The sequence below is a fragment of the Sinocyclocheilus grahami genome, unplaced genomic scaffold, assembly GCF_001515645.1.
Source record: "Sinocyclocheilus grahami isolate Dianchi unplaced genomic scaffold, SAMN03320097.WGS_v1.1 scaffold1092.1, whole genome shotgun sequence".
NCBI classification, from domain to species: domain Eukaryota; kingdom Metazoa; phylum Chordata; class Actinopteri; order Cypriniformes; family Cyprinidae; genus Sinocyclocheilus; species Sinocyclocheilus grahami.
Window position 1 is genome coordinate 168,906 of NW_015506271.1, and position 26,673 is coordinate 195,578.

The window sequence follows — 26,673 nt, forward strand, 5'->3', positions numbered from 1 at the left end:
GGTGAAATCTGAGATGCTGTTTTTTAGTCTTATGTCAGTGAACACACATTGACCAATTCCTGACCATCATTGAGAGTTCCAGAGATTCTAGCTGCAGACAGAGGAAAAATATCACCCACCAAGCTCCTCACACCTATCAAATATATCATGCATCGCTGTGTGAGTTTAAACACCCTGCAGTATGCAGAAGAGATTAATAAAATGTGCAATATGGCAGGAGATATACAGCAGACACCTGACTGAGTTTAAAGGTCTAATTGCATATAGAATCTCTAAGGTTTTATCACAATACAAAGTCATTTTTCACTCCTAACTAGATCCACCTGCTATCCATAGAGGAGCGTGTTGAACAACAAAAATAATTTACAGCCTGGCAGGAATGTGACTTCTAAATGAATCCCAGATAGAAAAGCATATGCTGCACACTTAACACCTTAGCTAATACAGAAAGGCCAGGAACAGTACAGCACCTTCAGTGTTGCTAATTTATAGCACCGTTTTCAATCAATTTGTTCATACCTATATAATAGCCTATATTTAAAATGCAATTATTTCATAATAAATATATAGTTCAAATCTATTAACTTACAAATTGCTCAAGACTTACTGATATAAAAATTATAAATAAACTTTATTTGGAGTGCTACTCATGCACAATGGACTTTTCTTAACGTTAAGCCCAAAATGTGTTTTAATGTCATGATGAGGATTGTATGATCTTTGAATAATATCGGCCTTTAAATGCATAATATTTAAAGTGTACCTAAAGTATACTTGCAATAGTCCCACTTTAACACAATTATATATAGTTCAGTATATCTTTAGTTGGACTTCAGCACTACTTCTGCACAATTAAAGTGCATTAAGAACAAAATTTGTTGTTCGAATTTAGCAGTTTAACAGTTTAGTATAATAAAGTACAATTGTAAAAAAGTACATAAATATGTAAATGTATATACTTAGCATGAAACAATGTATTTCAAATATATTTAAGTATACACTCTAAAAAATGCTGGGTTAAACACAACCCAGTGCTGGGTAAAATAGGGACAAACCCAGCGGTTGGGTTACTACCCAGAAGGTTGGGTTAAACATTTAACCCAACTGCTGGGTCAAAACAACCCAATTGCTGGGTTTGTCCCTATTTTACCCAGCACTGGGTTGTATTTAACCCAGCATTTTTTAGAGTGTACTGTCTCTCACTAGGGTATATTGCTCTTGTACAGCAGGCAAGTTTTCAAACGGCTGAAGTAGGTTTGATTGTTTTTAGTCACACACAAAAAAAGAACAGACACATCTGAACCTCCTCCCATAAATCATTTTTTGCATGTTCCCTTAACTAAAAAACTGATACAAATCAGTATTATAACATCACATTGCTGAGTTTCCCAACAACACTTTACACGCGAGAAACTGGCAAGTGTTCAGAGATTAAATCTACAAGTGATCAGTTGCCCATTTGTGTAGTGAGACTCATATTGCTCTATAATCTTGACACTGAAATAAGGTTATTTGAGACTGAAGCACCATTTTGCTTATTAATAGCTTTTGTTGTCATAAAAGAACGTGTTTAATAAACTAAATAATCTTTTTCCTGAGCCGTTCTATAGCTTTTTTTTAGTTTGCACTTTATTTTAAGGTGTCATTGTTACAGTGTAATTATGTACTGAGTAATAATAATTTACATGCACTTACTATATGGTTAGGGTTAGGATTATAGGGTTTGGTTTAGGGTTACTTGCATGTAATTATGCATAATTCATTGTTATTATAATAGTAAGTACATGTAACGTGTAACAAGGACACCTTAAAATAAAGTGTTACCCTTTTTTAATAGTCAAAACTTTAAAGTTTGTCTTTACAGAAAAATTAAAAATAGAAATGCTCACTGCAGTAGGTGACAAATAAGCATCATCTGCAACAATTTCTGAAGAAGCATTACAACAAAACCATCATCAAATAGTCAAAAGTCAGAAAAAGACAAAGAAGATTTTGCCTCAAACTCTAAAAATGTATATCACATTACGCTACCAGGCTAGACGTGTTTCAGTTGAACTGTTAACTTTGTTCAGACTCTAATTTCACGTCCCTGAATTCTCCGGAGGGCGCTGGCACTTGTATAAAAGCTCTTGCAGTCGCATTGGCGCGCACAGTCTGGATGTACACCGCGCGTGAGATCGGTTGGATTATAAACTTTAACGAGGAGAAATGACAAACGCACTGGAAACGACCCGGCGCGACTCCCCTCCTTCACACGCTGCTGCAGGTAAGTGTTGAATCCGATTTCAAACATATAGTCCATGTAGCGTAAGAAAGAAAAGCTTAACATTTGAAAAATAGAAAGTATTTTTTTTGTATTATACGTATTATTGTTAATGTAAGAAACATAATGTCTGCATTAACCTGCACTTCTCATTTTTACAGTAAAATAAAATATGTGTTTCCAGTCGAAACTATTTTATCGATTATATTCCTGAATTTGATAAACATAGACTGACTGTGTATTGAGAGAGTTCAGCTCAGCAGGTAAAGTGAGTGGGACCTCAGGTAAAATGGAACGATTTTTTCCCCTCATGGTTGATTGTCTTTTAAATATGAGTAGACAATCATATATACCCGTCATTAATAAATATTTTTCATTCGCAAAAATGTTTTTGTGACAACCTCATAGTGGATCAAGCTTCAACATATGAATATGTGTTTTTAGTGTGTATTTAATAAACGTACCTTAATAAATTAGATAAAGTGAGACCTAATTTGACCAAAAAGAGTGTTATTTAAAAACATTTCAGACCTAATCTGAGTTTGTCAGTCAAGAGAGGAAACCTGTACTATGTAGGCTATTTAAGCAGATTTAAACTATGTTTATGTTATTGATCTGCAATCGTTTAAATGTAGTTAACTCCTAAACTCTCTCTGGTAGATGCAGTGAGGATGAGGAGAAGAAAGGCTCAGTGGCTGGTTTCAGGCATGTTAAGTCTGTCTTTGCTCATTGTAGTGATGGGTATCTACACCAGCACACGCACTGTGAGCGTCAGCATCACAGGATACATGTCAGGAATTATTGTAAGTGTCATAATCACATTTTGATTCGTATTTGGTGTAAATGCAGAAACAATGGGGGGAAAATGTTTGAATAGAAAATATTTATTTGCTTGTTCTTTTGTTCAGTATTTGTTGCTTGTTTGTATTTGTTTTCTTTGGTATTCTAACTATGACATTCTTGATCTTTTTGTACATACCCTGGAGAACTAGAGTTTATTCTGGTCTCAATGAAGATTCCATTCCATCCAGCGAGATGAAAATGTACTTATATGTCTCATTCAGTCGAACCATAATCTGATAAGAAAGTAGTCATTTGACATTAATCGTCTGTCAAGAAGAACACTAATTTTGGTTGGAGCAGTAATTCCTCCAACACCCCAAGCCAAATCCACTGCTCTGACTCTATTTAAAACTCATAGAAGTCTCCAAAATAGACAGAGACCAGCCAAACCTTTCCAAGACAAATTTTCATGAGAAAACCACACACTCTGAAATAGCATCAGAATCGTACTCGGTTACAAACGTAACCTCGGTTCCCTGAGATACGGGAACGAGTACTTCGTCTGCTAAGACGCTATGGGAAAAAGCCCTTTTTTTCCTGAACTGAAGCCTTTTTCAATAACGCAGTGTAACTGCACGCCCATTGGTTCGTGCAGTATACTTTAAAGGGGTCATATGATGTTGCTAAAAAGAACATTATTTTGTGTATTTGGTGTAATGAAATGTGTTTATGCGGTTTTAGGTTAAAAAAACACATTATTTTCCACATACTGTACATTATTGTTTCTCCTCTATGCCCCGCCTTTCTGAAACGCGTCGATTTTTACAAAGCTCATCGGTCTGAAAAGCAAGGTGTGCTGTGATTGGCCAGCTATCCAGTACGTTATGATTGGCCGAATACCTCAAGCGTGTGACGGAAATGTTACGCCCCTATCATACTGTGATGATGCCCCGTCAGGCCAGAGCGATGATTCAAAAACATGAAAACCCATTATAAACGATCGAGACATTCGTTGCATCCTGTGGGGACATAATTATGGATTATAATGACTTATACTGTCTTTTTAATACTGTCTTTTTACGCATTGCGTTGCATTGCGCCGCGTAAACATAAAACCATGTCTGCATTTGTGATCGGAGAAATTACAAACAACAAGCCCTACTCTACACTGCCCAAAAAACTCGCTTTAAATATAAAAAATATAAAATATAAAAACTCTTTAAATATAAAAAACGTACTTACAGTCCGTGAGTCAGAACAGCCGGCATTGTAGTCTACTCTTCCAGGATCAGGAAACGGTCCTCCATAAAATGTGCTACACACATCTGAATATTTGGGTTGAAGTGTTCTGGAACAGTGTTGTAAATACAACTTAACCACTGATTTCTAGTCGTGTCCATTTTTCGGAAAGGCCCAACAAAGTAGTTTCACTTTCCCAACGAAACACAGCATCACACACGGCGGCCTAGAGTGAGGAACGGCCGGAGGGCTAGAGTGAGCAGAGGCGGTGGGCTTGTGGCAACCACATGAGACGACCCCGGGCTGGACTCCGCTTCGTCCACGGTGAAAGCCGATCCGGCGATCCACAGCTTAACTTTTATAAAGAATATCTCTTTGGATTTGAGACTTCAGTCTTTGCAACTTTACAGATCTTCTTTATGCACCAAGAGCTTGTAACACTCCAAAGAGAAAGGAAAAATTTAAATCACATCATATGACCCCTTTAAAAACGAACCAATGGTTCGGCAGCGGTGCTGCACGAACCTATGGCCACGAAGCCCGACAAAGCCCGCCAGAATGGGCGGGGCCATCTGGCTATATAAGCGGGCATTTCGCCATAGGATTTAGGTTACTTCGACTGAAGCGACGACTGAGTCGTGCAACTGTATAGCATGGCTAGCAATGCAGTACTCGTTCCTGTATCTCCGAGTACGTTCCCTATCAATACTTCACTCATACTGCGTCTGCTAAGATGCTATGGGAACCAATACAATCACGCCGTGCTATGGCAGAGGAACGACTACATGTGTAACCTTGCCCTAGGCACCTCAGAACCCAAGGGGACAATAGCGTGAAGTCCAACACCTCCCAAGGCGAATGGGCTAAGCTCACAGAGGTCACGCCCAACCAGAGTGATCATTCCAGAAGACTTGCACAGCCCCGGCACCTATGAGGCCCGAGAGCGCACAAGTAAATCCTCTGATGGTTTTGAGCATATTACGGCCAAACTCCTGCTCAGAGTGGTACTGCGTAAGCAGGTGCATGCCAGTTATGCAAAAAGAACCCTAGCCTGCAAGACAGGGACGTCCAGGTTATAAAACCTAGCAAATGTGAATGGCGAGGCCCAACCGGCCACCACAAAAATTTCCGCAATGGACAAGCCGCTTGACCATGCCCAAGAAGAGGCGACGCCTCTAGTTGAATGGGCTCATACTCCAATGGAGCATTGCAGGCCCAAGGAAGAATAGGCTAGCATAATAGTGTCAACTATCCATTTAGAAAGTCTTTGCTTCGTGACCGGATGCCCTTTAGCACAGCCACCGAAGCAAACAAAGAACTGTTCAGACTGCCTAAACGGGGCAGAACACTCGATGTAAACTTTCAGCACCCTGATGAGGCAGAGACCAACTCCTGGTCCTCTTCTGAGGGAGGAAGCGCAGAGAGTGTAATGACCTGTGCCCTGAATGGAGTAGAGAGCACCTTAGATATATAACCATGCCTCGGTTTCAGGACAACCTTAGAGTCGCCAGGCCCGAACTCCAGGCAGGTAGGGCTCACAGAGAGCGCCTGTAAGTCTATCATTCGTTTGACCGATGCTAATGCTAGCAGCAGAGCGGTTTTCAACGAAAGGGACCGAAGGTCAACAGACTGCAGCGGCTCAAAGGGAGGACCCTTCAGGGCCCTCAAAACAGTGGGCAGGTCCCACGTAGGGACAGTGAGGGGACGGGGCAGATTCAGCCTCCTAGCCTCAGAAAACGGACAATAAAGTTGTTTCTGCCCACCGACTGGCCTGCTATCGGGGCATGAAAAGCCGTTATAGCTGCTACATAGACCTTGAGCGTGGATGGGGAGTGCTCCTTATCCAATAGCTCCTGTAGGAAGGGCAATATCACCGATACGCCTGTCCTCGCCTGGTTAAGCACCAAGCGGAGAACACTGACCACTTAAGGGCGTAGAGGCGTCTTGTAGATGGAGCTCTAGCCTGAGAAATGGTGTTTCGAACACACTCTGGGAGGCTTGCAGGCTCCCGTCGAGTGGCCAAAGATGCAGAGCCCACAGCTTGGGCCGGGGGTGCCATATTGTCCTGTTTGTCTGAGAGAGGAGATCCCGCCTCAGGGGAATGGGTCACGGGGCTGCTATGAGCAGCTGCGACAGCTCTGATAACCAATGCTGGTTTCTCCAGACCGGGGCCACCAGGACAGCTGTGCTCGGACGACGGCAGGGGGGCAGGGTTGGCAGTCGAGCCTTACAGCTCCTCCGCATACGAGGCTGCTAATGACACCGAACAAGACCAGATCGCTCGCGCTGGCAGAGGGACGCTGGTCAAACTGATTGAAGAGGACGGGGGAAGCCTCTCTGTGTTGAGAGAGCGAGGCATGTAGGACTTGAGCCGACGTGAGCTCGCTCGCATCCGAGCGCTGCGATCCTCTGCTGAATCTGTCATTTGCACCCCACATGCTAACCAGAACTTTAGCCGAGACCTGTTCTTACTACTACAACTGATTCCTGGCCGGTCTCCCAGCATATGAGGAGACCTGTGCAGCTTACCCAGAATACTTCAGACTGGCTGTTCAAGCTTCCCATGTACTTCCACGCCACAATGCATGTCTGTTTCACGTAAATGGCTCCCTGTCACTGCTAGAATCAGGTTAAAAACACTTCTAGAGTACAAGGCAGTCAATGGCCAAGCACCGTCTTACATTTTGTAGCCCTATTATGACACCTAGGACTATAACTAAGGTTGCCAGCCATCACAGAATAATACTTTCTGTATTTGTATAATACAGAATAATCTTGTATGTAAGTATTAAATTTCCCTAATTGAATCGTGTGGGACTCATTTTGTACCTTTTTTTTAAAGTATTTTTGGCCATGCACCCCTCAATTCACTGACAATATCTCTTGGATTGTACAACATTTTATTACACTTTTATTATACAATGCATCCTTTTTGAAACTTAAAAACTCTGTCTTCATTTGCTTCATACAGGTTTGGAATAACATGAGTAAATAACGACAGAAATTCCCCCCATTTTTATGAACCAATCCTAGAAGTGTAAGTGGTTGCATCTTAGTAATACTCAAACTTGCATTTTCCCAATTAATGAATTGCATTAGTGACTTCATCTGTGAGCTCAAGGCTGTTCAGACATTATAAACAAGGGGCTTCTTGTTGATACAATGTCAAATATTATCAATGGGTTCACAGCAGGAAAAAGAACACAATAAAATCAGTCTGACAGTGAGAAGTAAACCGCATACTGTGTTACCAAAACATCTCTTTTCCATATGTGAACTTGGATGGTCTGTGAAACTTTCCACAACTCCTGCAGATACCCTGCTGGAGACTTGGACTATGAGTATAGCTACAGTGTGTCACCTCTCATAAGTTGATGGCCATGAAGAAGTTTTGCATCCAAAGTGATTGGATCTTACAGTTACTGTAGTTATCAGCATGATGTTGAGGAGAGGGTAGGTTATGTGTTCCACAACACATAAGGATCTCATGATCCTTGAAATATTTTTGTTTCAGACTTCTCCTTCATATTTTCTTGTCATTTAAGCTTGAAAAAGCCATAGAGTGAATGCCATAAATCATTTAGCATGAAACGAATTGAAACCATGATAATGATTCCCAGTGCTCGTACGGTCATGCTTATGTTCTCTAGAGTATTTTGCATCATTTGTTTCTCTTTTTACATTCATGTCTGTCTACTGATTGCAGTTGGCATTTGGCTCATTCTTGGGAGTTCTTGGACTATGCCTGGAGGAAAACCGCAAGCAGCTGGTAGATATCACAATGTAACATTTTCAGTTGGGGTTTGTCTTCCTGTTTTATGATCCTGATCAGCATAATACCTTGTCATCCTGCCATGGTAATTTCTAGTTATGGTTCACAAAATATGTACCCTTTTTATTTTTCCTTTTTCTTTGGTCTGGTTAAGAAAACATTCTAATCTCATGCTTCCAAAGTGCAAATATGTGAAGCATAAGCATTTAAAAGCACACTATATCTGTTTTTATACCACAGATCTGCCAAATGATGTTCAGTGATGTTTCATAAATTGTTTTAAAAAGTTCATCATTTTTAGTGACTTTTAAAAGTTTTAAATATATGGAATTTCAAAAAACCATAAATTATATGCAAAATAATCAGAAAGGAGACTACTGTATATGTCATGTATATAGCTAAGAGCCGGCACAGTTGTTCAGAATTTCACACTGGTTTCAAAGGTTTGATAAGATCAGTCCTGCCTCTAAACCTAACCCTCACACAAACCTGTAGCAGATTTAATGAAAACATAATTTGTCCAATTTATGAGCCAATCAAATAGTGTGGACACTTTAAATGTCCTCGCAGTTGGGTTTCTGACATGTTTCTCTATATTTGTGAGCGCATTTTCAAACAATTGGCTCTCACAAGTAATCAAACCTGCACACACACACACACACATGTTTTTTGGTGGGGACTTTCCATTGACTTTTATTGTCTTTACACTTAGCTTATGTTTTCCACCACCTAACTCAACTCCAAAACCTAACCCTCACACAAACTTTTCTGCATTTCTTGCATTTTAATTAAGACAATATTAAGCCCGCATCCTTATGGGGACTGTTGATTTCTTCCAGTAATCCAGGTGAATTCAGGGTTACTCCAATTACTGCTTAGAAACAGCCCAAGTTGCTGTTGGGTGAATTACAGTTTTTTTTCAACTGCTTACACACACAATCTTTACTTATCACACAATTTCTGAAACCTGACACTCAAACACCAGAACCACACACCAAATCTGCAAAACCATACACTAATTCTCACCCTTTGACTCAGTTTTCCATTTCATAAAACACTTTTTGCAAAACACAACACACAATTCTCTGTGTAACACACAAAAATCTAACAGGAATTAATATTATGGCAAGTTTTGAAAATGTGTGTAAGCAGTTAAAAAAACTGTAAGCTTTGTTCAGACTGTCAGTCTAAGTCCAATTTTTGTGCATATCCGATTGGAACCTGATTTTAATGTTTGACAATGTCTGATGTGTTTACTGTACGTTTTACGGGGCGTGAGAAAGAGAAATAGGCAAAAAGCTACACAAAATCAGATTTCACATGATTTTTGCTGTTCAGACCAGCTAAATACGATCTGATTCCAGTCAGATATTCACTAAAAACAGATCTGGACTGACAGTCTGAACAAGGCTTTAGTGACGTAACAGCTATGAAAGTACAAAATATAAATCATTGATATCAAGGTCTACATTGATCTGTCTGGACAGGTAAAGGAATAGTTCACCTAAAAATCTAAATTTGCAAAAAATGTACTAACCCTCAGGCCGTCCAAGATGTAGATGAGTTTGTTTATTAATCTGAACAGATTTGGAGAAATTCAGCATTACATCAAGTGCTCACCAAATGGATCTTCTGCAGTGAATGGGTGCCGTCAAAATGAGAGTGCAAACAGTGGATAAAAGTATGACAATAACCCACAAGTAATCCACACGACTCCAGGCTATCAATTAAAATTTTGTAAAATGAAAACATCATAATAATGCATCCTCCAGTGAAAAAGTCCATCATCTGTTCTTCTCTCAAATCAAAATCCACCAACATATTTTTTTCAAACTGTTTTCGCTTATAAATGTTGCTTAATCTGCGCATATTTCTCCTGATTCAAACGAGACAACTATTTCACTAGAGATAGCAATATTGTGGATAGAGGACTCGTATGTTAGCCAGAAGCAATGGTTTGAAGTTAAAAACATCTCTAATTAATCATAGGCAAAAAGCTACACAAAATCAGATTTCACATGATTTTTGCTGTTCAGACCAGCTAAATACGATCTGATTCCAGTCAGATATTCACTAAAAACAGATCTGGACTGACAGTCTGAACAAGGCTTTAGTGATGTAACAGCTATGAAAGTACAAAATATAAATCATTGATATCAAGGTCTACATTGATCTGCCTGGACAGGTAAAGGAATAGTTCACCTGAAAATCTAAATTTGCAAAAAATGTACTAACCCTCAGGCCGTCCAAGATGTAGATGAGTTTGTTTATTAATCTGAACAGATTTGGAGAAATTAAGCATTACATCAAGTGCTCACCAAATGGATCTTCTGCAGTGAATGGGTGCCGTCAAAATGAGAGTGCAAACAGTGGATAAAAGTATGACAATAACCCACAAGTAATCCACACGACTCCAGGCTATCAATTAAAATTTTGTAAAATGAAAACATCATAATAATGCATCCTCCAGTGAAAAAGTCCATCATCTGTTCTCCTCTCAAATCAAAATCCACCAACATATTCGCTTATAAATGTTGGTGGGTAAGTGGTGTAATGCCGCATTTCTCAAAATCTGTTTTGATGAAGAAACAAATTCATCTACATTTTGCAAAGCCTGAGTGTGAGTACATTTTTTCAGCAAACTTTCATTTAAAATATTTCTAATTTATATTTACTGTCAAATAGCACACTACAGTTAAAATTTGTCAACACATCAATCTCTCAAATCAAAATCCACCAACATATTTTTTTCAAACTGTTTTCGCTTATAAATGTTGCTTAATCTGCGCATATTTCTCCTGATTCAAACGAGACAACTATTTCACTAGAGATAGCAATATTGTGGATAGAGGACTCGTATGTTAGCCAGAAGCAATGGTTTGAAGTTAAAAACATCTCTAATTAATTCATTTGTTTATACGAACATGCAGCTTTTCACTTTACAAGACATTAATTGATTGACTGGAGTCATGTGGGTTACTTGTGAATTATTGTGATGCTTTTAGCTTCTGTTTGAACTCTCATTCTGACGGCACCCATTCACTGCATCCATTGGTGGGTAAGTGGTGTAATGCCGCATTTCTCAAAATCTGTTTTGATGAAGAAACAAATTCATCTACATTTTGCAAAGCCTGAGTGTGAGTACATTTTTTCAGCAAACTTTCATTTAAAATATTTCTAATTTATATTTACTGTCAAATAGCACACTACAGTTAAAATTTGTCAACACATCAAAATAAGTGTATGTCTTTAAAGAATGACAAAATATTATTAAAACAATGCCATTTTGACATTTTTGAAAAGTACACTTTGTGAAAGTATGCTTAAGTTTGTTAAGAAACAGTCATGAAAGTGTACACATAAGTGGCCTTTTATTTCATTAATAGTACATCATCTGCAATTTTTTTCTTTCAAAGGGTAGTAACACACTTATAATGGAAGTCAGGCAAGGCATTCTGGAAGAAATGTGCAGCCTGCATTTTTGTTGAAGCCCATTCATTAAATGTTTCATAAAACAATGTTTATTGTTTGTGCTAAAAATGTTCCCTTTTTCCAGCAGGATGAGTTTAGTTTAGTGTTATGACCCCATAGACTTCCACTGTACTGTATTGTACATGTTGTTGCTTGTTTTTACAAAATGATGGACACGATTATTGTCTGTGATAATCAGCAGCATTTCAGAGGTGTCATTGATAGAGCATAACCACCAACATAGTGGGTTCTTTAATGATTCACAGATGCATATTGTTTTGCAATGTAACACGATCCATTTTATTCTTGACCAAAATATGTTTGCATGCATCAACAGAAAACAATTTTCTTTAATACAATAATGATGTTCAGGAAAATACTCCTGAAATTAAGAAATTAAGCAGACCACCCATATTTTAATGCATGGTACATTGCTACCACCCAGAACATTGTATCTTTGTAGCTGTTAGTTAGTTTATGTATACCGCTATTACCACTTTTATCAGAACATTTAAATTTCCTACTTAAAAGGGTGTAGTCGGACAGATACATATCCAAGCCTCAGGATTTGCTCCAGATTTGTGTTTCAGGCAAATTGGGCACACTTTGTTTCCGTCTGGGCCTCCAGAACTTGTACTTTTGGAAATTGCAGAACCATTTCTTCTTGTACTTGAAGGGTCACTGTACTAAACAGACACAGCATGAACTGATTTCCTGCCCAGTGTTTATGGGCCTGGTGTCAGTCCTTCTACTCAGCTCCAGCATAAACTACATTTTACATCACTGACAGATTTACTGGGGTCACAGGAAAGGCTTAATGTGAACTACAGAGAAACTAGATATTTAATGTGAGTGCTGCTTGCCCATGTAAAATGCCACCATTATAAGGCATTGCTGTGCAGTATTACTAGTTGGTTGGTAGCTTGTTCTGGGTGGAGCAGGCATGAGAATTGACTGGAAAATTTTCAGGAGAGCCAAAGGTCTGTCTCCGTTCATCATGGTCCAGCTTCAGTGGCATGCTGACCATATCTGGAAAAGATGCTACAAACATAAAAGGCTTAAACAAGATACAGACTGTTACATGTCTGTGAAAGAGGAAAACATAAACGCAGGGTGAGGTGGAGAAAGAACATTTTGTACAGCATGAAGTGTCCAGACAGATGAGAAGAATGTTTCAGAGCAGATGGGAATTTCATAGCCCATAATTCCAATGTATTGATGAAAAAGATAACGTTTGTTATCCCAGGGAGAGTGTATTTAGTCATTTAAAAGGCTATTGACTCCTATTCTGCAAGAGTGTTTCTCTGGACAGGCAGAACCTGTGTTTTTTGGACAAGCTGTTGAGATACTGCAGTTTATGAAGAACAGTAACAGGATACATTAATTCTGTCGTCATTTACGGTGCACCCTCATGTTGTTTCACAGACTTTCTCTTTCTGCGGAGCACAAAAGTGCATATTTTGAAAGGTGTTGGTAACTAAAGCTGTGGTGACTATTGACTGCCATTGTTTGGAGAAAAGGCACTGAGACACTTCTCAGAATATCTTCTTTTATGTTGCACAGAAGAAAGAAAGTCCTACCGTTTTTATGATCAGAAATATTTGTCTAAGTTCTAATGTGGACATGGCTGTTGGTTGATGCAAATAAGATTTTTTGATCTTTTAATTTCTTATTGATTTCAGAATGGTGTTCCTGTTCCCCATCACTTATTTGTCTTTAAAAATGCGTATATTTAAATTAAAAAACAATCCTGCCCACAGACAGTTCATTTTGCAAAACCATGCTGTTTATTTATTTATCATGTGGTTCCAACCAAAAAAAAAAAAAGAGAGCGAGATAATAGTAGCCAAGTGGTTTGATAAAAACAGATGGTGTGAGGTCTAAAAAAGCTAATGTACCATATCTTGCTACAACTTTTATTGTGCTTTTGAATTTTGTTTTCATGTGCTACTTTGTTGAAATAACTTGAGTTCAGAGCTTGGCACTGTAAGTTTGCTGGCACCAACAAACAATTATTTCACCTTAAATGAATAAAACTCTCTAAATAAATAGTTAAATACTCTCTTTCATAGTTGCTGATAAAATGTGATACATTAGATAATCACCAATAAAACTTTGTTTGTCATATGCCGAACTTTGTTTTGGAGACCTAAAATCACATAATCAAAAACAAATGACGTGTTGGTAGCTCTAAATTACAAATATCATTCTGCCCTGAAGAACTCTTAACCCTGACAGTCATTAAAACAAGCCTAATGCTGTGATAATTAAAGCTCTTGGGAAACATTGCATGAATTCTTCAGTATTCCTGGCAGTTATAGAACAAAACCAGTGACATTTTCACAATGATGTGATGTTTCTTCAAGCTTCAGTGGTTGTCATTATAGGAAAAAAAAGTTTTAAATGGCCATCTGAAGCAGTTCTTTGAGGCAGTTTGGTTTGCTGGTGGCTGACGTACTTTAAGCCAACATAATTTAAATTCAAGTTAAAAAAAAAAGCAAATGTTGAGATAGGAAATATTTGAAAATGAAAATGAAAAGCCTCATTCTCAAAGCAACATTTTGGTGTTTCTTTAGACACTTTTATGTTCCAGGATTTAAATTCAACAATCAAATTTAATCAAATTCGCTTTTTGTTCTATGAATATGACAGTATCTAATAAACTTATTTTAAATATTTATTGTATGAAAATGATTTATGTTAATTTCTAAATATTTGACCATTCCACCATTTCCACTTCCCCCTACAACAATAATGTAACACGTTATAATGTTTTGGAGAGAAATATGGTGCATCTGATATGTGAAGACAACAAAAAGTTAAATATCACTTGAGAGCAGACAATTTTTTATTAGATGGCGCAGCTAGTTCTTTTTGTATCAGCAGCCAATGAGCTCGCTACTCAACATTCAAATACTTAGCTAGTGCTTGCTGTAGCAGTGCTTCAGAAACCCTACACCTTCCCCAGCTCCACCTGTATAGATCTGTTACAGGGTGAATCATGTATGCTATACATGGGGATCATTTCATGTATGTTTTATTACTTATATGCTCACAGCAGCATGTCTGTGGGTGTATTGGCAGTATCAAGTCTCGGTACTTGTTCTTCCACAGCAGCAGCAGCAGCAGCAGATCTATTCAAACACATTAACATTGACATGTACACTACCATTCCAAACCCTCCGAATGTTGTCATGATAGAACTGTTTTTAAACAGGTTTCTGAACATTCTGGACGTCTGCCTTTGGTGAGACAAGATTCTGCCCCAAGGCAGAGCTTAACGAAGAGTCAATTGAAAACAACACATATAGTCATACCAAAAGTCTATTATTTGGTCAAAAATGTATGCTGGTTTATGTCTTGTTTAATTTGTCGTCCTCATTCCCATCTTTGAACTGTAATTCACATCTGCTATAGATTTTTCCTAAACTGAACAAGAAGCACAGGTCCTAAGTGTGGACATTGTCCTTTCATCTTCCTTCCTCTTTCTGTTGAACTTTATATACAGTGCGTCCATTTACTGTCTCTGTTCACTTCCTCTCTTCCGGGCTCTCCTTTTCTCTTTATGTTCATCTGTTTCTCTGTTGGTGGGTTGAGCTTCTTTTGGCAGTCTGCCTCTGATCAGCTGAGAAGAGATGTGTCCCTGTGGATATCATATTGCATGTTAAAATAAATACACTATGCCATTTGGTTGAGTTATTGTTATTTATACGTAATTTATGGTTAGTTTCAAAGCTGGATGAGTTTTTGTTGCGCCCCCAGGACTCACATAAAGATTTGTCAGCTTTGGACAAGGACAAAAACTGTGTGTATGTGCACATGTATGGGTATATACTAGGAAAGGTATTTACTACAGTACAGTTCATGTCAAATAAAGCTGTTTTATATACTGCAATATTAGGTCACACTTATTTAAAATGACTGTGATCATCGCCATGCAATAATATATCTCTTGTTATGCAGTAGTGCTTTATGTGAGTGTTATGTTAACACATTTGGTGTTTAATCGAAGCAATAATGTATTATAAATGTTTATATGTATATATTATATTGTCTTATTATGTATTATTTATATTTTATTATTTATTATTGCATTATTTATTTTTCGATCAAAAGCAAAAAAATATATATTCCAGGTCATTAATATTGGGGAAAATGTACCATAAATAAATAAATAGAGCCTGCATCTTTTTTGGCTGTCAACTCAAATGTACATTTGTATCTGTAATCCATTTTTCTTTCTCTGTCCAGCTGATTGCAGCCATTGTGTTCCTGAGTTTTGGTATAATTTCCAGTTTCCTGTGTCTTGTGGTTGATGGCATTTTCATCCTGCTCAACATTGTAAGTACAGCAACTATGAAACATTTTTATATAGAAACAACCTTAGCAACTGCCTAGCGACCGTTCAGAACATCTTATCAATGCAGCATCAAGCAAAAAGAATACCCAAGCAACCACTACTATATTGGAGATATAGACAATTTAGGGTCAGATTTGCTAACGGCAAATTAGCGTGAGAGCACAATCCCATAAAAGTGCAGATATGAGTGGAAAGTTCTGCGGGTGATTTACTGACATTTCATGAATAAAAGAACACCAAGAGCAGCGCAAATTAGCTGGATTCAGACATGCTTTTGGGGAAGTAAATAATGCCACAAATACCAGTAAACTGACTGGCACAAACCATAGTAAATGGAGTTGCATGATTCATTTAAACACCCTCCTCTCATAAACTTTGCATCTGAAAAGGAAAGTCCTGCAAATGCATATGCAATAAGGTCAGCCGCAAAAATGACCGTGTCTAATTTTTCACCGTGTCTTTAATTAATCCTAAACAGTTTTTTAATGTCAAAAGAGGGTTTGCGCTTGCATAAGTTGTTAGTAAATCTGGGCCTTAGTGATTAAAATGTTTCTTTACATACAGTTTACACACATAAAAACATAGTTTGGTCTAATTTGATAACAAAAAGTAAGACTGATAACCTCTTGGCTAACTGTTAGTTGGTCATACAAGTTCAAAGTCAAAGTCTTATTAACCTAATGACTATGTTTATTCAGCTGGCTACATAACATGTTCAGTTTTCAGTGTCAAAATCCAAGGGCTGCATTTGGAGAGATGAGGAGTTCACTGAACTCTTTAGTATTTCAGCGGTCAGATCATCTGTCTTAACAGCATGAATGTGACTCATGAAGAGCAGAATGATGGACTGAGTTTGAGGGAAAACTCTTGGTGTGATGATAAGAAATGCCCACTTTGAGCTTCTCATTTACATTTATGAGCAATGTAAAAAGCTAGAGCAGAGTGGAAATGTAGAGAAAAGAAAGAAATGTATTTCCCCCCCGAAGTTTTTGTAGTGGTTGTAGATAGTAGTGGTAGAAAAGCATCGTATTAAAGAAAAAAATGTTTCAATGCAGTTGCAGAAGAAAACGTCAAACTGAAGACATTTCTTATACTCTCAACAGGATATGCGTCCAATGAGGGCAGGAAGATGTCAGTTCTACACCAGTGGAAATAGTTACATCTATGAGAACTACTACGCTACAGTGAGTCAAGTCCTCCTGATTTCTATGTTCAGCTCTTTAAAATATATTTGTATGTCTACCTGTACTTATAAAAAATGCCCACCTAAATAGCTGTCTTTTAACCAGGTTTTTGATGAAGACTAAAGTCCTGTTTTAAGTTGATTTAGTTCATTGGTGGATGAATTGATGCTGTGATCTCTGAGCTATTACATGCAGTTAATTTAGCATCATAATTTGATGTTATAACAGTAGTTAGTTATAACTAGAGACAGCTGAATAAAAATGTGTGCACAAAACATTTTGCTTGTATAAAAAAGTGAGTTTTGTATATAGCGTTTTATTTCTAAAAGATGCTCAATTGTTTTGTAGGTTCCCTGTCAAGGACTAACAGAGTCATGTAATATAAAGGTTCGGAGTGGAACGTGTTACTGTTGTGATTTGTATGATTGCGCCAAGTAAGTAATTCACATATTGGTGAAGAAACACAGACACTTTAAGGAAAAACTCAACAATAATGCAATACGAGTTGTTATTTGTCAACTGCAGAGCATCAAAGAAACCAAAAATTAATTTCACTCTTTCATTACTATTATTCATACTTTGAGTTAAGGGTTCAAATCTCTAACTATGAGTATTAAAAATAGTATATAAATGCCAAGTTCTGTCATAAAACTCTTGATGGCGCCTTAACGCAAACTGATGATATTCATAGTGTTAAACTACTTGGTACAAGCTGATTAGTTTATTTTGCATATGCGACCAATGAGCTTGCTGCTTTACATATAAATGGCTGGTTAGCATTCACTAGAGCAGTTCGCAGTGTGCTTTGAGAGTTTCTCTGAATCCCTCCACTTCCCCAGCTCCACCTGTATAGATCTGCTACAGGTTATTATTAGGGCTGGTAATTTAATTCATTAATTAGATTAATTCATTACGGTGAAAAATAGCGCGTTAAAATTATTACCGCATTCAACTCACTGCGTGATGGAGCCTAGAGAACATCGTTAGAATGTCCCTAAAATTCAAGATATGGGGCAAAAATGCCCCAGTTTGAGTTTTTGTCTCATATTTACATCATATAGTTAAGCAATATCACACGAGCAACAGGCTAAGTGCAATATCACACAAGTGCAAATGTGATACTGATCTTATACAACAGTTCAGTAAGTAAGAAGTTAATATTGTGTTGTTTTAGACACAATGTTGTCTGTTTTGCTCAATTTTGCTAACGAAAATATAAAGACAAAGCAGAACTGTTTGTCTCGGAGCAACACACAGCAGAATTTAATTTCTTAATGCACATTTTGAACAAATTGGGTGAACCATTTGGCGCGTTGGATTTGAAGCGGCGCTGCACAGATCGATCGGTGTATGACATCAAAGTACCGCGAGAGCGATTCAAAAGCATAAGGAGCCTTCTGCTCTCTATAGCTCTTGTGGTACTTTGTTGTTACACACAATCGATCTGATGGTGATGATCCGCTTCAAGTCGAACAAGCCTAATGATTCAATGGACCACTGATAAAGAACCATTTACTTCACTCCTGAATGAATCAGCCATTTGAACGAATCAAATTAATGAATAAATGACTCGATGACTTAATAATTAAGACATTTACCACCACCTACTGGCATCATTTCATTAAAGAAATAATTTCATATTTCCATAGTAATAATAATAAAATTAATAAAATAATTTATTAAAGGTATAGTTCACCCACCCAAAAATGACAATTGTGTCATCATTTACTCACCCTCATGGTCCAAAAGAGTTTATGTAATAAATTGTATCAAACTAAATATTTCTTGCTGAAGCTACTTTTTGTAATGTCTGTTTGATGCTTTACACAACAATGACTTTAAATTATCTTTTGATTAATTAATCGCCACATCATGTAATTAATTAGATTAAAAATTGTAATCGCTTACCAGCCCTAGTTATTATATATGTTATCTGTGCAGCAGCAGTATGTCTCAAATACTCATAGCACCATATCGGCGTATGTATTGGCAGTAGCAAGTTCCTGTAAGTGTAATTGCTTTGCAGCAGCAGCGTTGTCATAATAAAATTCATTTCATACCATTTGCACTACAGACATTGAGTTTTGCACGCCAATGAACCACCTGCACTTTCTTGAGAATCTCTAGTAACAATAAGTTATTAATAGCACATAAACATAATAATACCATGCCAATGATTTCTTGCTTTCTTTTTCAGTGGAGGATATCTGAACAATTACTATGAGTTTGTTGGTGTGCAGAGCTGTCAGGAGGTCCTTTCTCTGTATGTTCTCCTCTGGGTCCTGACCACACTTAACCTGCTGGCCTTCGTGTGTGGAATCCTGACCACTGCTGTACTGGGCAGTATCAAAGACATGGTGAGGCTTGGAAAAATTCGCAGAGATTTAACAAACAGGATGCAAAATTTTAGTCCATTTCTTAACATCTGAATTTAGTAAAAAATTAAATATTTCATACTAAGTAGTTCGAACCTATTAACATTTACTGACACATTGCTTGGGACTCACTGATGTAAAAATTGTAATTTAACTTTATTTGGAGTACTACTTGTGCAACAATGCACATTTCTTAATATTAAGCCTAAAATGTGTTTTAATGTCACTATTTATGAGATTGTATGATCTTTGAATAATATCAGTCTTTAAATGCAAGACATTTAAGGTGTACCTGAAGTATACTTGCAATAGTTCCACTTTAGAACAATCAAATATACTTGTATCTTTATTTGGACTTCAGCACTACTTCTGCACAATTAAAGTGCATTAAGTACAAAATGAGTTGTTCCAATTTAGTAGACTTTAAATTAGTATAGCAAAAGTACAACTGCAGTGTATTTTTATTAAGTACATTAATATGTTAATGTATTTGTAGTATACTTAGCATGAAATAAATGTATTTCAAATAAATTTAAGTATAATTATTTTTCACTTCTGCACAACTTACTTAGAGATTGTATTTGCAAGTGTACAGGATTTCTTGACAAATTTATACTTTCCAAACTCCAGAAAGATCTACAATGGTTTAATACAGTGTTTTCATCCTATAAAAATCTAGGTTTGGCCAGTATTGAGTTTAATTTTCATCTATGACTTCCAACAATTATGACAACAAGACAAAGTTCCAGGTTTATCAGAAAATTAGACGAGGAAGCAAACAAGAGAAAAGCAGAAATGTAGAGTTTATTATTTTTTTGGTAAGTGCATTCGTTTAAATGTGTGTGGGGTGGTTAACTTGTGGAAGAGGTGTGTCTTCAGCTGCTTTGGTCTCAGCAGACGTGCTGGATCGTCTTAGTCACACTGGTTTAAAGGCCCACCGGTAGATATCTGGCATGCGTTTAACTGAATGTGACATTCTCAGCTATGAAAGAAAGAGAAAGTGTGTGCGATCTCTTGGGAATCTGTGGAGACATTCTTGTTTCTGCTTTTGTTGATTGATTAAAGCAGAAAACAGCTGCAAAGATTTGTGTTTTGTTTTCAATAATCCTCCTGTGTTGAAGGACGGGAAATTTATTTTCCTGCAGGAAAGTAAATCTTGCCGTATATGCAGATGTTTGGCTGACTAAACCAGATTCTGCTCAAGGATGTTTGTGTATTTGTTTTGTTCATGTTGTCCTTGGTACAAACAAGCTTTCTAGTTCCTCAGAATATAATGCTGCCATCACCGTGTTTGACCGATGTGATGTGTGATCTGTGACAAAATATTTTTAAATATTGCACATCTACACTACACATATTTAATGTACTAATTGAAAATTAGGTTATTGTTGTTCTAGTGTAGTCAAAACACAAAAATAACAGTACAATTCACATGTACCAATTTCTATACCAGCAAAACCTGTTGGAAAATACCCTTTGACTATTTAACTATTTTATAAAATTATTTGAAATAAATAAATAAAAGTTATTATTAGTGATAATTACTAGTAATTGTAACACTTTATTTTAATAGTCCCTTTTGAACACTCTGTTGACAATAAACATAACGTTGCACCAACATGTCTATAACTCTCATTAGAGTATTAGTAGACTGTCTGCTTAATATGTGCTAAATCTTTCTTGTGATGGACTCCCAACAGACTTTCTAAAGATTATAAGTAACTTTGCAAGTACATGCCTACTTATGCTAACCCTAACCCTACCAGTCTAATACTCAGCAAATAAAGGGACCATCAAAATAAAGTGAAACCCAAGTAATAAGTGTCAGAATAAAACTTAAAACAAAAAAGAGTGTTTTTAATAATTCAGCCATCACGGCTCTGTTTTCGTGTTTTAAGTATTGCTGTGGCAAATCTTGCATTACATTTTTGCATTTGCATGTACACTGCAAGACTTAATGCACAGATCTATTATGACATATTCGATTTTCTGTCCAATCTGTTGCTATGATTATCACTCTCAATCATCCCAATTTTGGGAGTGACGCAAGGAATGATAATTCATTGCTGCATTTAAATGTGATTATCACTCTCTACACTTTGTACAGTACATGGCCGCTGATTCTGTTAGCAGTAAGAAAAACATAAAGAGTGCTCCCTTTATAATCACTAAAGCTGTCAATCACTTCAGTTAAGAGTTAGTTCAGTTGTCAGACCTGGCTACAAAATAAATCTCTTATTTACTTGGTGTTTATACAGTACTTTTTTGGATTCTGACTAACTGAAAAACCTGACTTGCCAGTTCATCCATGGCCATAATAAGCTATAAAGTGGACCAGACGTCATGGGAAATTTGAGTTTCACAAAGAAATTTTGTGATTTTTAATACTATTCAAATTATTATTATTTTTTGCCTCACACAGCCTTGGCGTTCATCGAAGACTAATTAAAGCTAAAGACGTTTTGCTAACTTTCTGAGTAAAACAACAATTGGTCTTATTGCAGTAAGTTATGTTTTGCACACATCCTGAGCACATGACCTTCTGTAACACCCACATCCAGACACTTCCACCCTGGTAATAACTACAGAGATTCCAATCTTTCAGAATCCATACATGAAATGACAGATGACAGATGAACGCCAACTTTGTTTTAAAGGCTAGTCTCGTTGGATTAGTGCTGAAGGCACAGATGTTCTTCTGGAAACGCTTCTGAAAAAGAAAGGAAAACGGTTACCTTTATTGGTCCAATTTTTCTCAAAGGTCAAAATAGCGTTGCTTTGAAGACTATAAGTGGGACAAATTTGGACAGCGTATCACACAAATCACTACAAATCTGCTGGACCACTGGAAAGGCTTTTTAAAGTCTGTCAGCAAAGTACAATGAAGAGAAACTTCTGGGCTTATTTTTGGCATAATTTATCAACTGGAAAATATGTGTGAAGACATTGTAAATGTTTGGACATCTTTCTGCTGATTTAGCTAAATACCTCTGACACTTTCAGTGTTTTCTTCATCATCTTTACTCTTCGTGACCAGTTAATCCATTTGTGTGTCCGGCTTGTTTTCTCAATAGTCAATACACAACGAACTATGACTCTATAAACACAAAACCACAACTGTAAACAGAAAATTCTTGATATTTTATATGTATACACAATGAACATGATATTGCAGATTCAAGATATATACATATTTCTTTGACCAACCCTACATTCATTTCAGTGTCCTAAACCATTGTAACTGTTTCGTTTAAACAAATCTCACTGTGTGTAATTGTGTTCAGTGTATTTGATGGTTTGTGTTTGAATTGAAAATTTTTTAACACAGTGTTTAATTTCGTCTTAATAGCTTGAGGTTTGCAGCACTGAGTTGGTGGTTTTGGCTTTATGTTTATAGTTTTGATTAATGTGGTATTGCTTTCAGGAAATGTGTCTCAGCAATAGGGGGAAACAGTGCCAGTTCAGCCACTGCTAAATTAATTTTTCCCAAGACGAGCATTCGAGTTATATATGGCTTTCTGCAAAAGTCACAATACGGGTTTATGAAAGCTTAAAAGACTGCATAAACTTTCATGTACAAACTTTTATGTTTACATCTGTTATCCTTCATTCAAAACTTTTTAAGCTTACTTTTTAAAAATTGAAGACCTGCATGTCACTTAAAGGATCATCAGCTACATGCATGTATATAAATCAAATTAAAACATGATTCCATTGGCTTTTATGCAAACACACAAAATTGCCCTGTGCAACAGAGATATACCAATAAACAATGGACCCTTTTCACATTTCCGGGATTGGAACGTAGAAGTAAACTCTACTTTCTGGGGCAATTGTATAGATAAACTGTTTTGGTAAATATTTTTTGGCATATGGCAGCCAGAGATGATCTTATACTTTTTTTTTTTTCTTCTTGCCAGAAGAGTGGGGTGGTCGGTCTTGATGTGTCCCAGCTGGGAGGTTCATCTCTATTCTCTTTTGATGGAGCCAGCTGTTCTTCCCCCACCGCACCCCTGCTAACGGACCCAAACTCACACGCAGGACACCAGCTCTACCCGGTCAGTACATCACGCTCACTTACACACGCACACAGATTCTGCTCATGGTCTTTTATGGTATGATTCAGTTGTGGAGACTTGCAGACTTTTTGTGTACCGTAAAATTAGTGTGAGACTCCCTATCAAATCCCTGAGGATGCGGTGTGTGCTCCCAGAATGATCCCCGTCCAAAATCCCACAGCATTCCCTTATAAAACTATGCCTAAGTATACTGATCCTTGGGCTTGTCCTGATCACACCCCTGCCCTGCCGAGAACGCCAGCCAGAAGTCCAACCAATCCCAGATCATGGATCTTCCAGCACTCTCACCCCTGCTGAGTGATCTGAAAGTTTCTTTTGGAAGCATCGCCACAAAAGTTCCTCTGGCCAACTTAAACACACATCACTAAGCATCAGATCAGCCATGCTCATCATGAACGCAACAAATAAACTAAGAGAATAGGATTATACAGCCTAATAAATTAAACATATAACAGTCACTGAGAAAATGATTGCATTATTACATGATCACCTCAACACTATTAAAGGGATAGTTCACCCAAAAATTCTGTCATTAATTACTCACCCTCATGTCGTTCCGAACACGTAAGACCTTCAAGAATACTTTTTGTGCGCAAAGAAAACAATAATAACAATTTATTCAGCAGTTCTATAATAACAATACTAACAGTTGCATTATTATTGTTTTCTTTGCGCACAAAAAGTATTCTCGTAGCTTCGTAAAATTACAGTTGAACCCCTGATGTCACATGGACGACTATTTTACCGATGTCCTTGCTACGTTTCTGTGCATTGATCATGGTAATATCATTGCTGTCTATGGAGGGTCAGAGAGCTCTCAGATTCCATCAAAAATATCTTGTTTTCAAAAGATGAACGAAGGTCTTACGGGTTTGGAACGACATGAGGGTGAGTAATTAATGACAGAATTGTAGTTTTTGGGTGAACGATCCCTTTAAAAATAAAGGTTCTGCATCAATGGTTCCATGAAAAACATTGAACATTCAAGGATCTTTGAAGGTTCTTTAGATTACCAAATTGTTCTTCACACTAGGAATTTAATGGTTCTTTTAGGAACAGTTCACTGAAAGGTTCTTTGAGGAACCAAGCAAATCTTCTATAGCATCGCTGTGAAACCCCATTTGGAAATCTTTATTTCTAAGAATGAATGAGCGGCCCACCTAGGCAACATCTCATTTTGGCTTGAATTCCAATTCTAGAATCCATCATGGCAATCTAAATGAAAGCTTTCATCCTAGATTGTGGACGGGTCACATCAGGGGAAATTGAGGAAATTGTCATTATAATTTTTTATTCAGTACTGAAAAAGTACGGCTAAAAATACATTTAAATCAAATGCACCATTTAACCCAGTGTTTATTGTGTGCTCTATTTACAGTAGACAATGAAGTAGTTCACTAGGTTACAGAACAGAGCTGAAGTAAGACAATAGTTTGCTGGGAAAAGAGCTGATGAAAAACATCTCAGTGTGCAGTCCAAAAATCTTGAAAAAGTGAAGTGTGCCGTTTAAAACAGGGGTGTCCAAACTCAGTCCTGGAGGGCCGATGTCCTGTAGAGTTTTGCTACAACTTGCCTCAACACACCTGCCTGGAAGTTATAGTATGCCTAGTAAGAGCTTGATTAGCTGGTTCAGGTGTGTTTGATTAGGGTTGGAGCTAAACTCTGCAGGACACCGGCCCTCCAGGACCGAGTTTGGGCACCCCTGGTTTAAAAGCTAAAAAAAGCTTCTTTTCCTCTTTCCTCCAGAGGGCGTCGCTTTATGTTTCTCCAGCAGCACCTGCTAGTGCATCTCCAGGAGGATCATCAGATACATCCCACGCACAGCCCAACCCTCCTCCCTTTGCCCCCCTTTACAACCTGCTACCCTACAAGACCTCCAGCTTCTCAGCTTAGAACATCTGAATCCAAACCGAAGACCTTTATTGTGTGCTCTATTTACAGCAGACAATGAAGTAGTTCACTAGGTTACAGAACAGAGCTGAAGTAAGACAATAGTTTGCTGGGAAAAGAGCTGATGAAAAACATCTCAGTGTGCAGTCCAAAAATCTTGAAAAAGTGAAGTGTGCCGTTTAAAACAGGGGTGTCCAAACTCAGTCCTGGAGGGCTGATGTCCTGTAGAGTTTTGCTACAACTTGCCTCAACACACCTGCCTGGAAGTTATAGTATGCCTAGTAAGAGCTTGATTAGCTGGTTCAGGTGTGTTTGATTAGGGTTGGAGCTAAACTCTGCAGGACACCGGCCCTCCAGGACCGAGTTTGGGCACCCCTGGTTTAAAAGCTAAAAAAAGCTTCTTTTCCTCTTTCCTCCAGAGGGCGTCGCTTTATGTTTCTCCAGCAGCACCTGCTAGTGCATCTCCAGGAGGATCATCAGATACATCCCACGCACAGCCCAACCCTCCTCCCTTTGCCCCCCTTTACAACCTGCTACCCTACAAGACCTCCAGCTTCTCAGCTTAGAACATCTGAATCCAAACCGAAGACCTTTAGACTGCACTCCCCTTAAACACAACATGAAATCAAAATGGACTGTTTGCTTTCTGAATAAATGTCCGCGGTCTTATCATCTGAGCACGTTCTCAAGAAAATGGCTTGTTTTCATAATCTTTCATCAAAATGTCTTTTCGCTTTCTTCACTTTTGTGAAAACATTGGTGAAACTATGTCTTTTCTACTGCACGCCTGTGTGGATGGGAAAAATAATGTTAACTAATTGTATTTTTCTACTTTTCATGACCCGGTCAAACCCAGCTCTACCTTGTTTTCTGGTGGATATTCCATTTCATTTATAAATATGCCATATTATAGACATTTATTGAAGAAATGCAATGCTAATGGAATTTCATGTTGTCTTTAAAGGTCATATAAGGCTGCCAAGTCTAGTTCTTGCTATGGCTGTACAGTAAATATCACATTATAAAATAAATGGCTAATTAAAAAACAATAACACTAGAGACTAATTACAATCAGTTGTAGACTGTGACTCAGTTTGAACTAACTTCTCCACAGAATAATGTTCATTTTCATCAATCTGAACAGATAGGAACAGACTTTCAAAATGTAATCTAGATGTTTGTATATGATGTGTGAATATGTTTCTTTAAACATGAATTGTTGTCTCTATGTAAGGTTTTATATGCTTTTATACTTTT

The 26,673-nt window shown here is 37.6% G+C and overlaps 1 protein-coding gene across 1 annotated transcript; it reads left to right on the top strand.

The window, feature by feature from the left end:
- The first annotated feature begins 2,172 nt into the window (after positions 1-2,172).
- Positions 2,173-25,437, top strand: LOC107566685 (transmembrane protein 255B). The gene is made up of 9 exons (XM_016252197.1): positions 2,173-2,266; positions 2,924-3,066; positions 7,992-8,054; positions 15,780-15,869; positions 16,992-17,072; positions 17,421-17,506; positions 19,270-19,429; positions 23,368-23,505; positions 25,273-25,437. The coding sequence occupies exons 1-9, from the start codon at positions 2,209-2,211 to the stop codon at positions 25,417-25,419; spliced, it is 966 nt and encodes a 321-aa protein (XP_016107683.1). The 5' UTR covers positions 2,173-2,208; the 3' UTR covers positions 25,420-25,437.
- The last annotated feature ends 1,236 nt before the right edge of the window (positions 25,438-26,673 follow it).